Here is a 14,738-nt window from a genome sequence, read left to right on the forward strand (position 1 = left end):
TTTATGATTTATTATATATTTATCTTATTTATCTTCTTATTTATTTATTTTATTTATATTTTATATTTATTCATTCTTTATTCTTCATTTTGTTTTAATTTATATTAAAATTATTTAGAAATGAGAGAATATAATATTGAATTTGATTTTATATTTTGATTATTTCATTAATCAAATTGTTGATTAATGATTATTGTTGATAAATTTCATATTTCATTTTATTTTATTATTATTTTATTGATGATTTCATTATATTGATTGTTTATGATACAAATAAATACTTCTTATTGTTTAATATCATCTAATTCATTCATTAAATGATGAAATATTTCATTTATTTGTATTTATATTGTATATGTACATATTAATATATTCAATAATCAAAATGATAAATATAATAATAAAGAAAGAAAATATATAAAATAATATATCAGAATAATAAATAATATAATCATATAATGAAAATAAGATAATGAATATAAAGAATAATAATATTAAAATAATAAATAAGAGATAACATGAATAATAATGAAATCAAAATAATAAATAAAGAAATAAATAATAACAAATATAAATGATTAATATTGAATTAATATATTAATCTATATAAAATATCTATAAATCAATAATAATAAAATAACATATATCCATAACGATAATAAATAATATTTCATATTCTATCTCATTCATTTTATTTTAAAATAAATAAATAAATAATAAAAATAAATATAATTATTCAATTATAATTTATATATTCATTCATTATTTATAATAATATATAAATATTTATGTACATTCATTTTATATATTTTATATAAAATATTCATTAAATCTAAATCATGAATATATTAAAATAAATTATATGAATGATATAATATTAAATATATAATAAATATAAAATAAATATTATATCATTCAATAACATCATTATTATTAAATTTACAAATATAATATTTGATATATTTGAAAATAAATGAAATTAAACAATGAATAAGTTATTAAACACATTAATATTCAATAATTAATGATGAAATAATAAAATATAATTATTTATAATAATTTCTTTATATTTCTTATTCTTATGTTCATTATATTATTATATTCATCATTGAATAATGACAAAAACAATAAATATCATAATGATTGAAATAAAAGAATAAAATAGAAATATAATCAAAATAAAGATATAAAATGATAAATATTATAAATAAAAATAAAATATCAATATTTTTATTATTATATTTCATAATAATAACTTATTCATTATCAAATTCAACAATAATATTCAAATATTGATATATTGAACCATTCATATTTATTCAATTATAATATAACAATATGATTAGATTATAATAATGAATGAACAGATATTAATAATGTATAATATGATGATATAGAATATGATAAATATCAAATATTTCATTGATATTATTACATTTAATAAATACAAATTTTATAATTAAAATCATCAATAAATGAAAATATAAGAAAATATAAGAAAAATAATAAGAGAATGATAAATAATAATGAATAATCAAAATAAATTTATTTATTTTTATCATAAATATTTATATTAATCAAATTAAAATATAATATAATGATAATAAATATTGAATGAAATAATGATAAAATGATAATATAAAAATAATAATAATTTTAATATATTTTGTATTTGATTTTTAATAATAATAATCAATTAAATATATAATAATTCTATATATATTCATTTCATGATATCTTCATTTATTTACAATATGTAAATATATCAAAATGACATATTAATGATGAATTACATTTATTTTTTCATTTTTAAACAACATAAAAACAAAATACTAAATAATAAGAATAGAAACAAAACATAAATAATATATAAAAAAAGAAACAATGATAATAAAAGAAATAAAGAACAAATAATGAAAAGAATAAGAGAAAATATAAAAATAAAAATATATCATAACGATAAAAAAAATATAATTTATAAAATAAAAATAACAAAATAAAAATAATTTCTAAAAAACAAAAAATAAATAAATAAAGAAATAATTATTATAATTAATAATAAAATAAAAATAAAAAGAACAAAGAAAAGATAGAGAGAAAAAAAAAATAATACCATAACATACATAAAATTATACTAAGTTTAAATTAATAATCAAATAACCAAAGAAAAAATGAATAACAAAAAATAAATTCATTGAATTTTTTTCTTGCAATCCAAATGTCGTTATTGCATTTTGTAACTGATATGGTAATGTTGCCAAAGATATTACTAATTTGTGACGTGTTGAATAATTAAAGTATTCAAGGACATGTCTTAACCATTCTCCATACTTTGCTTTGATATCTCTTATTGTGTAAATTATTCCATTATCATTAATTGTGTTAATAAATTCATTAGGACTACTTCTATATGTATTGGCTGTTTGAATTTTTGATATTTTGGTATTGATTATGATTCCATCTTGGGCTCCTCTTATTTTGCACCATTGTGTGAGAGTATTCATAAATAGATCATGAACATCTTTGCTTAGATATCGTTTAACAGCTTCTTTATTTTGAAGTTGATTAGTTAGAGCTGTAATATGTTCACGAAATATTTTGGCTGTCCAAAGATGTCCTTCAACTTCAACAGAGACCAATTTCATTTCGTTTCTCTTATCAATAACCTTTTTTCTTGTTGGTAGTTTAACAGTAACAATTCCTCCTTTAGAAACGATATAACTAATAATAAATCCCCATAAACTAAATATTTTCTCTTGGTGGTCATACTCCTTTTTTAAATGATTTGAGATTTTATGGTGTTCACCGTTTTGCATTTATCTTTTGTTCTGGTTTTAGTTTTTGTTCAGTGCTTTTTATACAAGGATAATGAGGAACCGAATCTTTCATTAAAAAAAAAATAAATGATTTTTGCGAATTACGTTTATCTTTTGTGAAATATTAGTTAAAATAACAATAATATAACAATAGTTTTAATTCATAAAATCTAGATTTTATTGTAATAACAATAGTAATTATAAAAAAATTAAGCGTCATTCATTTCTATAATAAAATCAGATTGAAGTATTTGTTAAATCAACTCATTTTCACATAGTCTAAGAACAAAACGTAATTTCTAATATTAAACACACAGTATCATCACAAAGACCTATTTATAATAAGAAGTAATAATATAATGTTGCTTGTAATGATAAAAAATTCATCCTCATATTTTCATTGTTGAGGTATCCCAAAGATGATCTAAAGAACAATAAATCATGGATATTAGAAGAGGTTCTGTGAAATTTAAATCATATATATTTGTAGAAATTAGATTGAAAAGGACAGTATGTTATTAATACATTAAACTAAACAAGATTTAAAAGAGAAGAAAGTTTAGTTTATTATTAAAAGAATATCTTTCTATCATAAAACAATGTCTTATTCAAATTTAAGTAAGAGTATTGAAGAAGGATTTAATCAGGAACACTCATTTCAACTCAATTTGTTCTCAACTAATACTGTACACAAGAACTTATCATTATTTCTAACCACAATAACTTAGAGAATTAGAGAGTATAAAACACTGTGCTAAATAATCGTTGTTTTGTTGAGAAAATCATGCCAAATACCTCTAAAATAAAATAACTCATCAAGATCAATTGAAATCCTTCATTCATTATTTAAATGTAATTCTTTTGATATTGACAAACTCTTTTAGTAATAGTGAATTTACTACAAAGACCAAAATAAAGACTTTTCTCAAAACAATTATCATTATTCAAACAGAATAAATACACGAAGTACAATTTAAACAATGGAACATTCATGAAACAATGAAAAAATGTTATAGTGTTTACAACAATTAAATCTTCTATTAAAGATACAGGTTATTGGCTAATGAATTAAGAATAGTTAGGATGCATTAGTTAGTGGATGATAAAAGAAGGTGTCTTTCTTTTTTAAAGATTTGTATTTGATTTAAAAGAAACAAATAAAAATGAAGGGAAGAATAAGAATAAAAAGAATAAAATTAAGAAATTATATTATACTATCAATTAATATTTTTAAGAAATAAATAGAGACATATGCAGAAAATATTATTTTAATAAAGCTAATAAGTATAATGATACTTTCAATTAGAGTTTATAATTCACCTGAATTTTCAATTATAACAGGTTTAGTAGTTTCTCCTGAACGATTTCCTTGATTCATAACTTTTTCACAAACATCCATTCCTTCAATTACTTCACCAAAAACAACATGTCGTCCATCCAACCAATAAGTAGGAATCATTTCAATGAAAAATTGACTGTTATTAGTATTTTCACCGTAATTAGCCATTGAAACCAATCCTTTCTTAGTGTGGTTTAATACAAAATTCTCATCATCAAACATATCACCATAAATACTCTCTCCACCAAGTCCATTTGCACTAATAATATCTCCTCCTTGAATAATAAATCCTGGTATTACACGATGAAATTTACTTCCTTTATAATGAAGTGGCATTCCATATTTTCCAATTCCTTTTTCACCTGTACATAGTGCTCTGAAGTTTTCTACTGTTTTAGGTACTATTTCTCCATAAAGACCAATCACAATTCTTCCAACTTTTTCATATCCAATACGAATATCTAAAAACACTTTATTAGTAATTTTTGGTTGTACTTTAGGTGGTGGTTGTGGTCCTCTTTCATTTTCAGCAAAAACAGTTAAAACACATAATAGAAATAAGAAATGCATTATATTTGTTTGCTTTTATAATTTCTTAGTTCATTTAATAAAAAAAAATTTCTTATTAAAAAAATTAAAAGAAAAAATATGGAAAAGAATTCAATTAGAAACTTACTGTGAACCAGCAGCAAGTTTTGATTGAAGTTCAGCAATTTGAGCATCTTTCTTTGCAAGTTCTGTTTCAAGATAATTAACTCTATTCTTGAGTTGTTCCCATTCTTCTCTAATTTCTTTATCACTCTTTGGAGCTTCAACTTTTTTAACAACTGGATTGAATGAAGCAGCAGGTTTTTCTGGTGGGACAAAACCAGGAGCAAAATTGAATGACATATCTGGTTCATTAGAAGTACCTTCTTTCCATTCGTTAGCAGTTTCAACAGGAATACCAGCATAAGTATTTGGGAAAATATCATCTTGGAAGATTTCTGATTTTCTTGGTACACAGAAAGAGATTGGAACAACTCCATCTCTAGTAACTTTCATAAATCTAGTAATTTCACATGTTGTAGTATTGCAAACTCTCTTTGGAATAACTCCTAATCCAGATTGTGGTTTTTCACCTCTGAAAGTATTAAGAGAATAGAAATATGGTTTTTCATGAACAATTTCAAAGTATGAAATTCCTGAATCACCCTTACCTCCAAGATAAAGAATAGATGAATCTGCATCATAGAATGGCATAAGAACACCTGATTGATTATCAACTGTATGTCTACAAAGTGGTGTAGCAAGATTTCTTGGATCCCAGAATGCCATTTCTCTTTCAGCATTTCTTGAAAATCCTGTTGTGAAGATCATTTCATTATTTTGCATCCACAAACATCTCATACCTTTAGATCCTTGATGTGCAAGAACATCACTAGCAACAGTTTGTTGTCTTGGATCAATAATTCTAATTTTCTTATCTTTACAAGTTGAAACAAGTTCACTTCCTATTCTATTCCATGCAACTGAATTAATAATATCAGTAAATCCTCCAATGGAAAACATTTCTTCACCTTGTTCGATATCCCAAATTTTAATAGTAGTATCAGCAGATGAAGTGGCTAAAACATTAGAAGCACATGGATTAAAATTACAAGTTCCTACTTTTCTTTTATGTCCTTGAAGAGTTTGAGCAGCTTCATGGATATTTCCTGCTGGACACTCTTCAGGAATATTCCAAATACAAATATTACAATCTTCAGAAACTGAAGCAATAAGATTATCATTGAATGGGTTATAGTCAATGTCAAGAACTGTTCCTTTATGTCCACTAACAAGGCAGACATCAACTTGTTTTCCAACTTTAGTATATGGAATAACAGCAAAAGCTCCTCCTCCAGCTACGTCCCAAATCATTGAGAAATGTTTGCAACCACAAGCAATCATATTAGAATCCCATGCGGATTTAGTCATTTTGGTTCCACTGTATTGTTGATCAATTTTGAATTCAGTACCAAAGACGTGTCTATATTTTGAGGCTCTAACGAATTTGCCAGACATCTGAGTTTAATGATTTCAATTCAAGTTCTCGTCTTTTTGAGCTCTGCTCAAACGCTTGGATCTGAATCTAACTTTTCTCTGTTTTATTTTTAGAAATCTAATTGAAGGTTTTTTTTCAGATGGAACTTAAAATTTATATTTTTTTGTTTTTTTCTACTAAATTTTTGATAAATTAAACCAGAAATAGTAATAATGGAAAACTAAAATAAAACATATGGTGAGGAATTTTTTAAATAAAATAATTACTGAAAGAGAAAGTAAAAATCCATAAAATAATAAAATAGTAAAAAATAATAATAAAAATAGTATTTAAAATAGTTTTTAAAGAAGAGAAGAAGTGATTGAACTGGAGAACTAATAAATCAGAAGAATGTGGTTTATCTTTTTCATCCTTGTTTTGGCTTTTGTTAATGCTCAAGAAGCTGTTATTGAAACCCCAGATGAAAACCAGGATAATTCATTAAGAATAGAAAAAAATATTGATGATGATCTCTTTTTTACTGAAACAAATGTCACTATATCAATTACTGTTTCAAACGACGGTAAGTATAATGTATCCAATGTAATTATTTATGATGACATTCCTCCATTCTTGAAACTTGTTGAGGGTGAAAGTAATACTGCTACATTTGATTTTATTCCAGTTGGAGCATCTGTTAATCTTACTTATGTTGTTGTACCAATTCTTACTGGTACTCATTACATTGATAGTGCCTATGTTAATTTCACTTTAAATAGAGTGAAAAAACAAGAATTCTCAGACCCAGTTGGTGGTATTTTCATTCAACCATATAAAGGATTCGTTTCAGTATGTATTGAGTGGGGTGTTATTATTATTATTGGTTGTGTTCTTTGCCTTCTTTGGGCTTATTATAAATCTAAAAAAGAGGCTTATAGACAAAAAGTCCTTCGTTCTAAAGGATTTGGTACTGTTTCATCAACTACTACTTCTTCAAAACAATCAAGTTCCCCAAAAGTTGCTGAAAAACAAAAATCTGATTAAAATTGAATTACCGTTGATTCATTCAATTCTTTTATTTGTTTTATTTTTTAATAAATAAATTATATTTCTCATATTCTTGGTAAAATTATTTCGCTTCCTGAATGCTTTGAGACAAATCAACTTCTACTGTTTGGCTCAAGTTCTACATTATATAAACTTCTAATACACTCTTTTGGTTCAGTAAAATTTGAAAGTTTTAGTACTTCAAAAAATTTCTGTTTGTTTTTTAGAAGGTAAATTTCACCATGCACTTAATAAATGAATTTCAAAAGTATTTTATTCCTATTTTTGAAAAACATGTATTTTGTTGATTTTTTTTATTAATTTTAATAGATATTCAAAAGTAGTTGCTGAATAACTTTGATCATCTTCAACAAAAAGAATAAAATCGTTTGTTTGTATATTTTTAAGTATTGTTGTATTCTATTCAAAAAAAATAATTAATTGTTTGATGTTTTACATATTTTATTCTTCTTCAATCTGTATTTATTACTCTACTCTAAGTAGCTACCAAAACTTCATTTTCCAACTTTCTCCTGTTATTCCTTTAAATTTATTTAATGGTTCAATAAATGAATTTCTATTTCAGGAAATGATTTAGTAAAGTCATCTATAATATTATTGAATATAGGAAGGAACATGGAATGATGCATTGTTTAACAAAAGAATATGTCTAATTATCAATACTATAAGGTTTTGTTGAAGTATTTGTTTTATGCTTTTCAATAAAAAGGGAAAACAAGGTCTTTTTTTTTGATAGTAACAATAATGATTAGTAATGAGTATGAAAAAGATTGTAAGAAAAATAAACTATGAAGAAGAGCATTATTGAGTGTATTAATAGGGTTTTTAAATTTGTTTAAAAAGGAGTATTTAACAAAAAGTTGTTGAATATAAGAAATATTAAATTTTCATTACAGATGAATTATTTTCGTTGATGCTATAAAAATAAATTAGATGAACTTCCATAAGAAAGAATAAAAAGGAATTTATTTTTATAAACAAAAGAAATAATAAAGATGAAGTTTAGGTTAAAAATTTTGGGTAAGATGAAAACAAAATAAAATAAATAAAAGCGATAAAAATAGAAGAGAATAATTTTAAGATCAGAGGTAAAGACTATTTAAATCTAAGAAATAAGAAAAATATTCATAAGAATATGAGTAGTGAAGACGACAACCAAAATCTCGTTAAATGCGCAGAAGAAATTTGTGAGGTATTTGCTGATAGTGTTTCATCTCTTGTTTTAATGCTTGTTGCTTTACAAGAGAAAAATAGACCACCAAAACCAGAAATGCAAATGTCTATTCAAAGTGTTGCTGAACAATCTGATAATATTGGACAAATTGCAAAGGACCTTGCAGAAGATGATTATGAAGATTATCCTGATATTCAAAAAGAAATTCTTGATGCAGCTGAAGAAGTTTTTACTGGATCAAGTGACTTAACTCAAGCAGCTAATAACCTTAAAACATCTAATTTAAAAGATGGATATCAACAACTTGTTGATGGATGTAGAATTTGTGGGACTAATTGTATTAAATTGTTACAAATTGTATATGGTGCTACATTTAAGAAACTTGCAGCTGAACAAGAAAAAATGAGAGACCTTGCAGAACAAATGGACGCTAAATTAGTTGATGAAGACCCACAACGATTTGCAGATATTGCAGGAGATTTGTGTTCTGCTGGTTTACAAATTGCTGAAGATATGAGAACACAAGCTGATGGGGAAGCAGTTCCATCAGATAAAGCTGAGATGCAAGAACTTGCTGATAATATTGAGAAATATTCAAATGAACTTCTTGATGCTGTTAATGCATATCTTGAGGATCCAGACAATGAAAAGTTAAGAGTTGAAATGGAAGAGGCTAAAGAAAGATTAATGAAAGAAATGGAAAAAGCTAAACAAAGAGTTGCTAAAAGTCACGAAATTGTTAAAAAACAACAAGAAGCTCTTAATGAACAAACAGCTGCACAAAACGCTAGTATTGATGAAAAAATAAAGAATTCAAAACCAATTGTTCCAAAAGAAGAACAAGTAAAAACAGGACTTTCTGTATTAGAAAATTTAGATAAAGCTGGAGAAGCAGTTTTTTGGAATAATCCAAAAGATTTTGTTGCTTCAACAAATGAAAATATGCAAGACATTCCAAAATTTGTAGATGGAAGAATTGCTGATGCTAGAAATGAAAAGAGTCCAGAAAAAGAAGAAGAAGCAAAAAAAATTAAAGAAGATTTCCAAAAATTTGTAGACGATGCTAAAACTGCATTTTCAGAACCAGAAAACGATGCTAAAAAAGAGGCAGCAATTAAATCATATAAAGAAGATAGAGCAAGAATTGTTAAAGAATTACAAGAGCTTGGAGTTGAAGATATTCCAGAACAACCACAAGTTGAAGAAGCTACATTTGAAATTGAAGATGAAAGTGTTATTGCTAATAGTGAAGAAGCACTTAAAAGTATGCCAAAAGATAAACTAGATAAATTAAAGAATACATATAAACAAATAGAAGCAATGGAATATGCAGTAGATAATGGAGATAATAATGCATTTGTTTCTAATGCTAAACCTGTTATTAATGACGTTCAACAAGCAGCACAAATAATGAACCAAGAAGCAGTTAAAAATAAAGATGTCAAGAAAAAGAAAATCGCCGAAAATCTTAGTGAAGATCTTGCACCATCAATTAACGACTCTAAAGCATCACTTGTAGATAAAGAAAATAAAGCTAAAAAGGAAAAAGCTAAACAAAGTTTAGAAAAATTAAAAGAAGATGTTGTTGATGCTCTTGTTGTTGAAGGAATTACTAAGAAACAAGCTGAAAAAACACTTTCAGAAAAGGAACGAAATGAAGAATTAATTAAAGAACTTTTAACTATGAAGCAAGCAGCTGTTGAAATGCAAGATGCAGTTGATAATAAAAATACAGGTGCATTAGCTAAAAACGCTAAAGAGGCATTAACTGCAACAAAAGCTACTATTCCAAAAATGAAAGAAACAGCACAAAAAGAAAAGGAACCATTACTTGATGCATATGCTGATAATATTCAAAGAAAGTTAGTTCCAGCAATTAATGATTCTAATACATTTATTAAGGATTCAAAAGATGAGAAAAAAGCAGAACAAGCAAACAAAGCTATTAGTGAATATATTGAGGCAATTGATGATGCACTAAGAGAGTGTAAAGCAACACCAGATGAAATGCAAGTTGCTGTTAAAGTAAAAGAAGATAGTGAAGTTACAAAGAAAGCTGAGAAAACAAAAGAGTGTACTAAAAAAGCAAGAGACTGTTTATTTAATGGAGATTTAGATGAATTAGAAGATGCAATGGTAGAACTTGATGAAGCACAAGATGAGATGTTAAGAAATATGATAGAGGATGCTAAAAAGAGTGGCAGAAGAGATGACGTTAAAAAAATTAAAGATGTTAAAGAAGAATATGAAAAGGCTTCAGACGAGGTTAAAAAATCTAAAAAAGATCCAAAAGATAAAGAACAACGACAAAAAGCATCAGAAAAATTAAGAAAATATCAAGAAACTCTTGACAAAATCATAGAAGATGAAGGTAAACCAATAAAAGAAACAGAAAAAACACAAAATAAAGTTGACGAAGATTTAGAATTACTAAGAGAAGGAATTGAAAATGTTGACAGTGAGAAAGTTAAAGAAGCTAATAATAAGTTAACAAAAGACTTTGAAAAATATAAAGTTGAAAAAGAAAAAGATGGACAAAATGTTGATGACGTTTTAATCCCTGTTAAAGAAGCACAAGCTGCTGCTATTGCTGCTGCTCGTGATCCAAAGAATATTATTAAAAGAAAGAAGGCAGTCGACTCTATTAAAAAATGTAGAAATAAGTTATATAACAAACCAGAAGAAGTTAAGTCAGACGAAAAGCAAAACAAAGAAGACCTTAAAGAGATTGAAGAAATTGAGGAACTTGCAGATTCTATTATTCTTAATGATGATGAAGAAGCTCGTTTGTTAATTGAAGAAATTGCAAAGGCATCAAGAAGAGTTGCAGAAGCACTTGAAGAAGAAAATGAAGAAAAACTTAAGAGTGCATTAGAAGAGCTTGAAAAGAAAAAGAAGATGAAAGATGATGTTATCAATAAAGCAATTGAAAGATGTCCAGAGGAAGATAGAAAGTTGTTAAAACAATCTAATGAAAAAATAGACAAATTAAGTGAAGAACAAATCGAATTAGCTAAACAAGCATTAGAAGATGGTAATATGAAAGAAAAAGCATCAAAGGCTAAGAAGAATTCAGGAGAAACTTCTAAAATTGCACAATCAATGAAACCAATGTTAGGTAAGACAAGTGAAATAAAAGCAGAAGAATCATCTAAAGCTATTTTAGATGATTGTAAATTAGCAGAAAAACTTGCAAAAGAACCAAATGAACGATTGGCTAAAGAATTAAAGAAAAAATTAGCAAAAGATGTTGAAAATTATGAAAATGCTATTAATGATATGATTGAAAATGCAGATATTACTCCAGAAGAAAAAGAAGCTCTTTTGAAGAATCTTGAAGAAGTTAAAAAGAAAGCTAAAGAAGTTGATAACAATTTAGATAAACTTATAAAGAATCCAAAAGATAAACAAGCACAAGAAGATTTAATCAAATCAGCAAAAGAATTAAATGAGTCTGTAAATAAGATGAATGATAGCTTTGATGTTGAACCAAAAGCAAAATGCAAGAGAACAGAAAGAGTACTTGATAAGTGTAAAGAGGCAGTTCTTTGTAAAGACAAAGATGAAGGCAATAAAGCATTGAATGAATTAGATAAACAATATGAAGAGTTAATGAAATCAGTTGATGAGGCTATTGCCAAAGAAAAAGATGCTAAGAAAAAGAAAGAATTAGAAGAGGCTAAGAAAAAAGTACAAGAATCAATTGAAGAAGCTAAGAAAACTACCAAAAAGGCACTTGATACAAACAATGATGAAGATATCATTGATTGTGAAATTGCATGTGATTCAGCTAAGGCTGATGTTGAAAAGTTAAAAGAAAAATTAAAAGGAGGAAAGACTAAGGGTAGTAAAAAATCATCTGTTGCTGATAGAATGAAATATCTTGCACATGCTAGAAAAGCAATAAAAGATAAAAACTTTGCTATGGCTCGTGACGATCTTCAAAAATTGAAAAAATTATTGACTGACGCATTAGATGATCCTGAATTGGATGAAGAAACTAGAAGTCAAATTGAAGACCTCATTAGTAAAATTGATTTTGCATTAGAAGACATTGAACATGCAGAAGAAAATGGAACACTTTCAGAAATTAATGACATGGTAGCACATTTGAATGATTTAACTGGAAATGATATCACAGAACAAGCTAAGGCTAAATCAAAAGCCAGAGGAATTGCTGCAAGAGCTAGAGGAGGAAAGAGAACAAATCTCTCTAACCTTGTTAAAGGATCACGTGATCTTGCTAACAAAATGAAAGGACTCAAATTCAATGTTAAAGATGAAGCACATGAAAATATGGATGGACTTAGTGATCAAGCTAAAGCTGCCCTTGAATTAAATGATCTCTTAGATAATATGTCTGATGGAGTTGATCTTGATGGTATGTTAGGAAGTATGACAGTTGATGAAGAACCAGCTGAACCACCAAAGAATGAGTTAGAGTCTCAAATCAATTCTGTTGCTGATTTAATTAAACAAACTGCTGTTGAAGAATCAAAGCCAAAGGCCACTGGTAAAACAAAAGAAATTGCAAAGGCAGAGATGCCTGCTGTTTGTGGAGATATTGTTATCCATTTCAGAGAACTTGCAAAACATGCATCATGTGCTAATAAAGAAGGTATTATTGTTGAAGGTAGAACAATTGCAGCTGCTATTGGACAGTTCTGTAAAGAGCTTCAAAAGGCACAACCAATTTGTAAAGACCCAAGAACTGCTGATGATATGGCTCGTTCACTTCAAGCATTAAGAAATCTTTCTACACAACTTAAGATTGTCTGTTCAGTTAAAGCTGCTACAGTTGGAAAAGGTGACACTGAAGGTGATAATCAACTTATTGCTATTTGTCAAAATATTGGAAATAATATGAAAGGTGGTATGGAAAGTCTTGCTGTTGCAAACAGAGCTAAGTTACTTAAAAACTAATCTAAATCATCTTCATTATTTTAATTTTTTGCGTTTTGTTGAAAAGGCAGAAAAATCAAAGAATATAACAAATTCTGTTATTATAAATAATAATGGTTTTGAGTCCTATAAAGAAAACCAAACAAGAAGTAAATATTCAAGGTGGTATAGAAGGATGAATGTAAGGAGTAATAAAATACATAAAAAGAATGGTAAAAGAGGTATCAATGAAAAAGTGACCAGAAACAGAAGCAAGAAATGAAAAATGACAAGAAGGTTATGAGTAAAATAGAGATAATACCAATAGAAATATAGAATATGAAGAAAGAATAAATTAAAGTGAAAACAAGAAAATAACAAATATATTGGAGAAAAGAGTTGAAGAAATAAATAAACAGAAAAGAAAAAGGATGGTATACAGAATATGAAGTATATTCAATCCAAAATAAAATGAAAACGAAGAAAGTTAATGGTCAAATAAAAAAAAACAAAAGAAAAGAATAAGGTAATAAAGAACGAAGAAAGAAATAAAGAAATAATCAGAAAAGAAATGAACAAATGATGTAAAATACAATAATTATAAATACAAAAGAAATAAAGAAAAAACACAACAAAACAAAGAAGTAAAAATAATAAATAAAGTGTTGCATTATTTGAAATAATTGTTACCAAAACGTTAAATAGGAAATAAAAAATAAAAAATGATAATTAATAGATATATCCACAATTGGATTTTATGATTATTGAGAAGTGATTGTTTAAATGGTTTTAATGTCTTTTATTTTTATATTAGAATATATCAAAAAATCTGTGAATTAGATGTTTCTTCTTTTAATGTATTATTAATACTGAAATTGTAGAGCATTAATATTTCATGTTTTAATGTTATTTGTTCATAGTATTTTAGTGAAAATAATTTGTAAATGACTGTTTTTAATCTTCTTAATATTTCTTTATGTATTAATTGATTGTTAATATTACAGTGTTTATTTTTAAATATATTATTTCTCTACTTTGTCTTAGCTTCTCTTGTAATTATTTGTAATTATTTATTTTGTAAATATATTTTAATTCGATGTTTCTATCTTGACATATGGCGACATCATTAATATATCATTTTTCCTTTGATATTTTGATAATATATTGGTATTCTAACATTAAACGAATGTAATTAACAAATAAATCATTATTGTAAGTTATAACTATTTCATTATTATTAATACAATTATGAGGTGCATTAAAATCTATTTCATCAAATTCATTAAAATATGTAAATATGTTTATATATTTGTTTACATATATATTTATGTTTTGATATTTGATCATTCTTCATTATAGGACATCCTAACAATATATGGATAATAGATAGAATAATGATATAACAATGTTTACAATATTTTAATATATCAATAAGAAATATTTTAGATTTAATAA

At 25.7% G+C, this 14,738-nt stretch overlaps 5 protein-coding genes across 5 annotated transcripts, besides 26 other annotated features; 2 read left to right on the forward strand and 3 right to left on the reverse strand.

The window, feature by feature from the left end:
• Positions 1–6: 6 nt before the first annotated feature.
• Positions 7–82: a microsatellite.
• Positions 83–92: 10 nt separating this feature from the next.
• Positions 93–117: a sequence feature (AT_rich).
• Positions 118–209: 92 nt separating this feature from the next.
• Positions 210–239: a microsatellite.
• A 136-nt stretch (positions 240–375) lies between these two features.
• Positions 376–546: a microsatellite.
• A 6-nt stretch (positions 547–552) lies between these two features.
• Positions 553–640: a sequence feature (AT_rich).
• Positions 641–699: 59 nt separating this feature from the next.
• Positions 700–729: a microsatellite.
• Positions 730–745: 16 nt separating this feature from the next.
• Positions 746–912: a microsatellite.
• Positions 913–926: 14 nt separating this feature from the next.
• Positions 927–1,103: a sequence feature (AT_rich).
• Positions 1,104–1,111: 8 nt separating this feature from the next.
• Positions 1,112–1,219: a microsatellite.
• Positions 1,220–1,223: 4 nt separating this feature from the next.
• Positions 1,224–1,255: a sequence feature (AT_rich).
• A 184-nt stretch (positions 1,256–1,439) lies between these two features.
• Positions 1,440–1,544: a microsatellite.
• Positions 1,545–1,589: a sequence feature (AT_rich).
• Positions 1,590–1,655: a microsatellite.
• Positions 1,656–1,724: a sequence feature (AT_rich).
• A 114-nt stretch (positions 1,725–1,838) lies between these two features.
• Positions 1,839–2,006: a microsatellite.
• A 5-nt stretch (positions 2,007–2,011) lies between these two features.
• Positions 2,012–2,191: a microsatellite.
• On the reverse strand, positions 2,130–2,816 carry EDI_062830 (uncharacterized protein; the record flags this gene model as incomplete). The annotated part of the gene is made up of 1 exon (XM_001741672.1): positions 2,130–2,816. The coding sequence occupies one exon, from the start codon at positions 2,814–2,816 to the stop codon at positions 2,130–2,132; it is 687 nt and encodes a 228-aa protein (XP_001741724.1).
• A 119-nt stretch (positions 2,817–2,935) lies between these two features.
• Positions 2,936–3,029: a sequence feature (AT_rich).
• Positions 3,030–3,963: 934 nt separating this feature from the next.
• Positions 3,964–4,019: a microsatellite.
• A 106-nt stretch (positions 4,020–4,125) lies between these two features.
• On the reverse strand, positions 4,126–4,725 carry EDI_062840 (peptidyl-prolyl cis-trans isomerase CYP19-4 precursor, putative; the record flags this gene model as incomplete). Its single annotated transcript, XM_001741673.1, has 1 exon — positions 4,126–4,725. The coding sequence occupies one exon, from the start codon at positions 4,723–4,725 to the stop codon at positions 4,126–4,128; it is 600 nt and encodes a 199-aa protein (XP_001741725.1).
• A 32-nt stretch (positions 4,726–4,757) lies between these two features.
• Positions 4,758–4,805: a sequence feature (AT_rich).
• A 22-nt stretch (positions 4,806–4,827) lies between these two features.
• Positions 4,828–6,201, reverse strand: EDI_062850 (Coronin, putative; the record flags this gene model as incomplete). The annotated part of the gene is made up of 1 exon (XM_001741674.1): positions 4,828–6,201. The coding sequence occupies one exon, from the start codon at positions 6,199–6,201 to the stop codon at positions 4,828–4,830; it is 1,374 nt and encodes a 457-aa protein (XP_001741726.1).
• Positions 6,202–6,327: 126 nt separating this feature from the next.
• Positions 6,328–6,378: a sequence feature (AT_rich).
• Positions 6,379–6,424: 46 nt separating this feature from the next.
• Positions 6,425–6,446: a sequence feature (AT_rich).
• Positions 6,447–6,468: 22 nt separating this feature from the next.
• Positions 6,469–6,527: a sequence feature (AT_rich).
• Positions 6,528–6,571: 44 nt separating this feature from the next.
• Positions 6,572–7,204, forward strand: EDI_062860 (uncharacterized protein; the record flags this gene model as incomplete). The annotated part of the gene is made up of 1 exon (XM_001741675.1): positions 6,572–7,204. The coding sequence occupies one exon, from the start codon at positions 6,572–6,574 to the stop codon at positions 7,202–7,204; it is 633 nt and encodes a 210-aa protein (XP_001741727.1).
• Positions 7,205–7,233: 29 nt separating this feature from the next.
• Positions 7,234–7,271: a sequence feature (AT_rich).
• A 243-nt stretch (positions 7,272–7,514) lies between these two features.
• Positions 7,515–7,536: a sequence feature (AT_rich).
• Positions 7,537–8,363: 827 nt separating this feature from the next.
• Positions 8,364–13,325, forward strand: EDI_062870 (uncharacterized protein; the record flags this gene model as incomplete). Its single annotated transcript, XM_001741676.1, has 1 exon — positions 8,364–13,325. One exon carries the CDS (start codon positions 8,364–8,366, stop codon positions 13,323–13,325), a length of 4,962 nt encoding a protein of 1,653 aa, XP_001741728.1.
• A 54-nt stretch (positions 13,326–13,379) lies between these two features.
• Positions 13,380–13,935: a repeat region.
• Positions 13,936–14,001: 66 nt separating this feature from the next.
• Positions 14,002–14,738: part of a repeat region that runs on past the window's edge.

The sequence above is a fragment of the Entamoeba dispar genome, genomic scaffold (genome assembly GCF_000209125.1).
Source record: "Entamoeba dispar SAW760 scf_1105229463903 genomic scaffold, whole genome shotgun sequence".
Taxonomy (NCBI): domain Eukaryota; phylum Evosea; order Mastigamoebida; family Endamoebidae; genus Entamoeba; species Entamoeba dispar.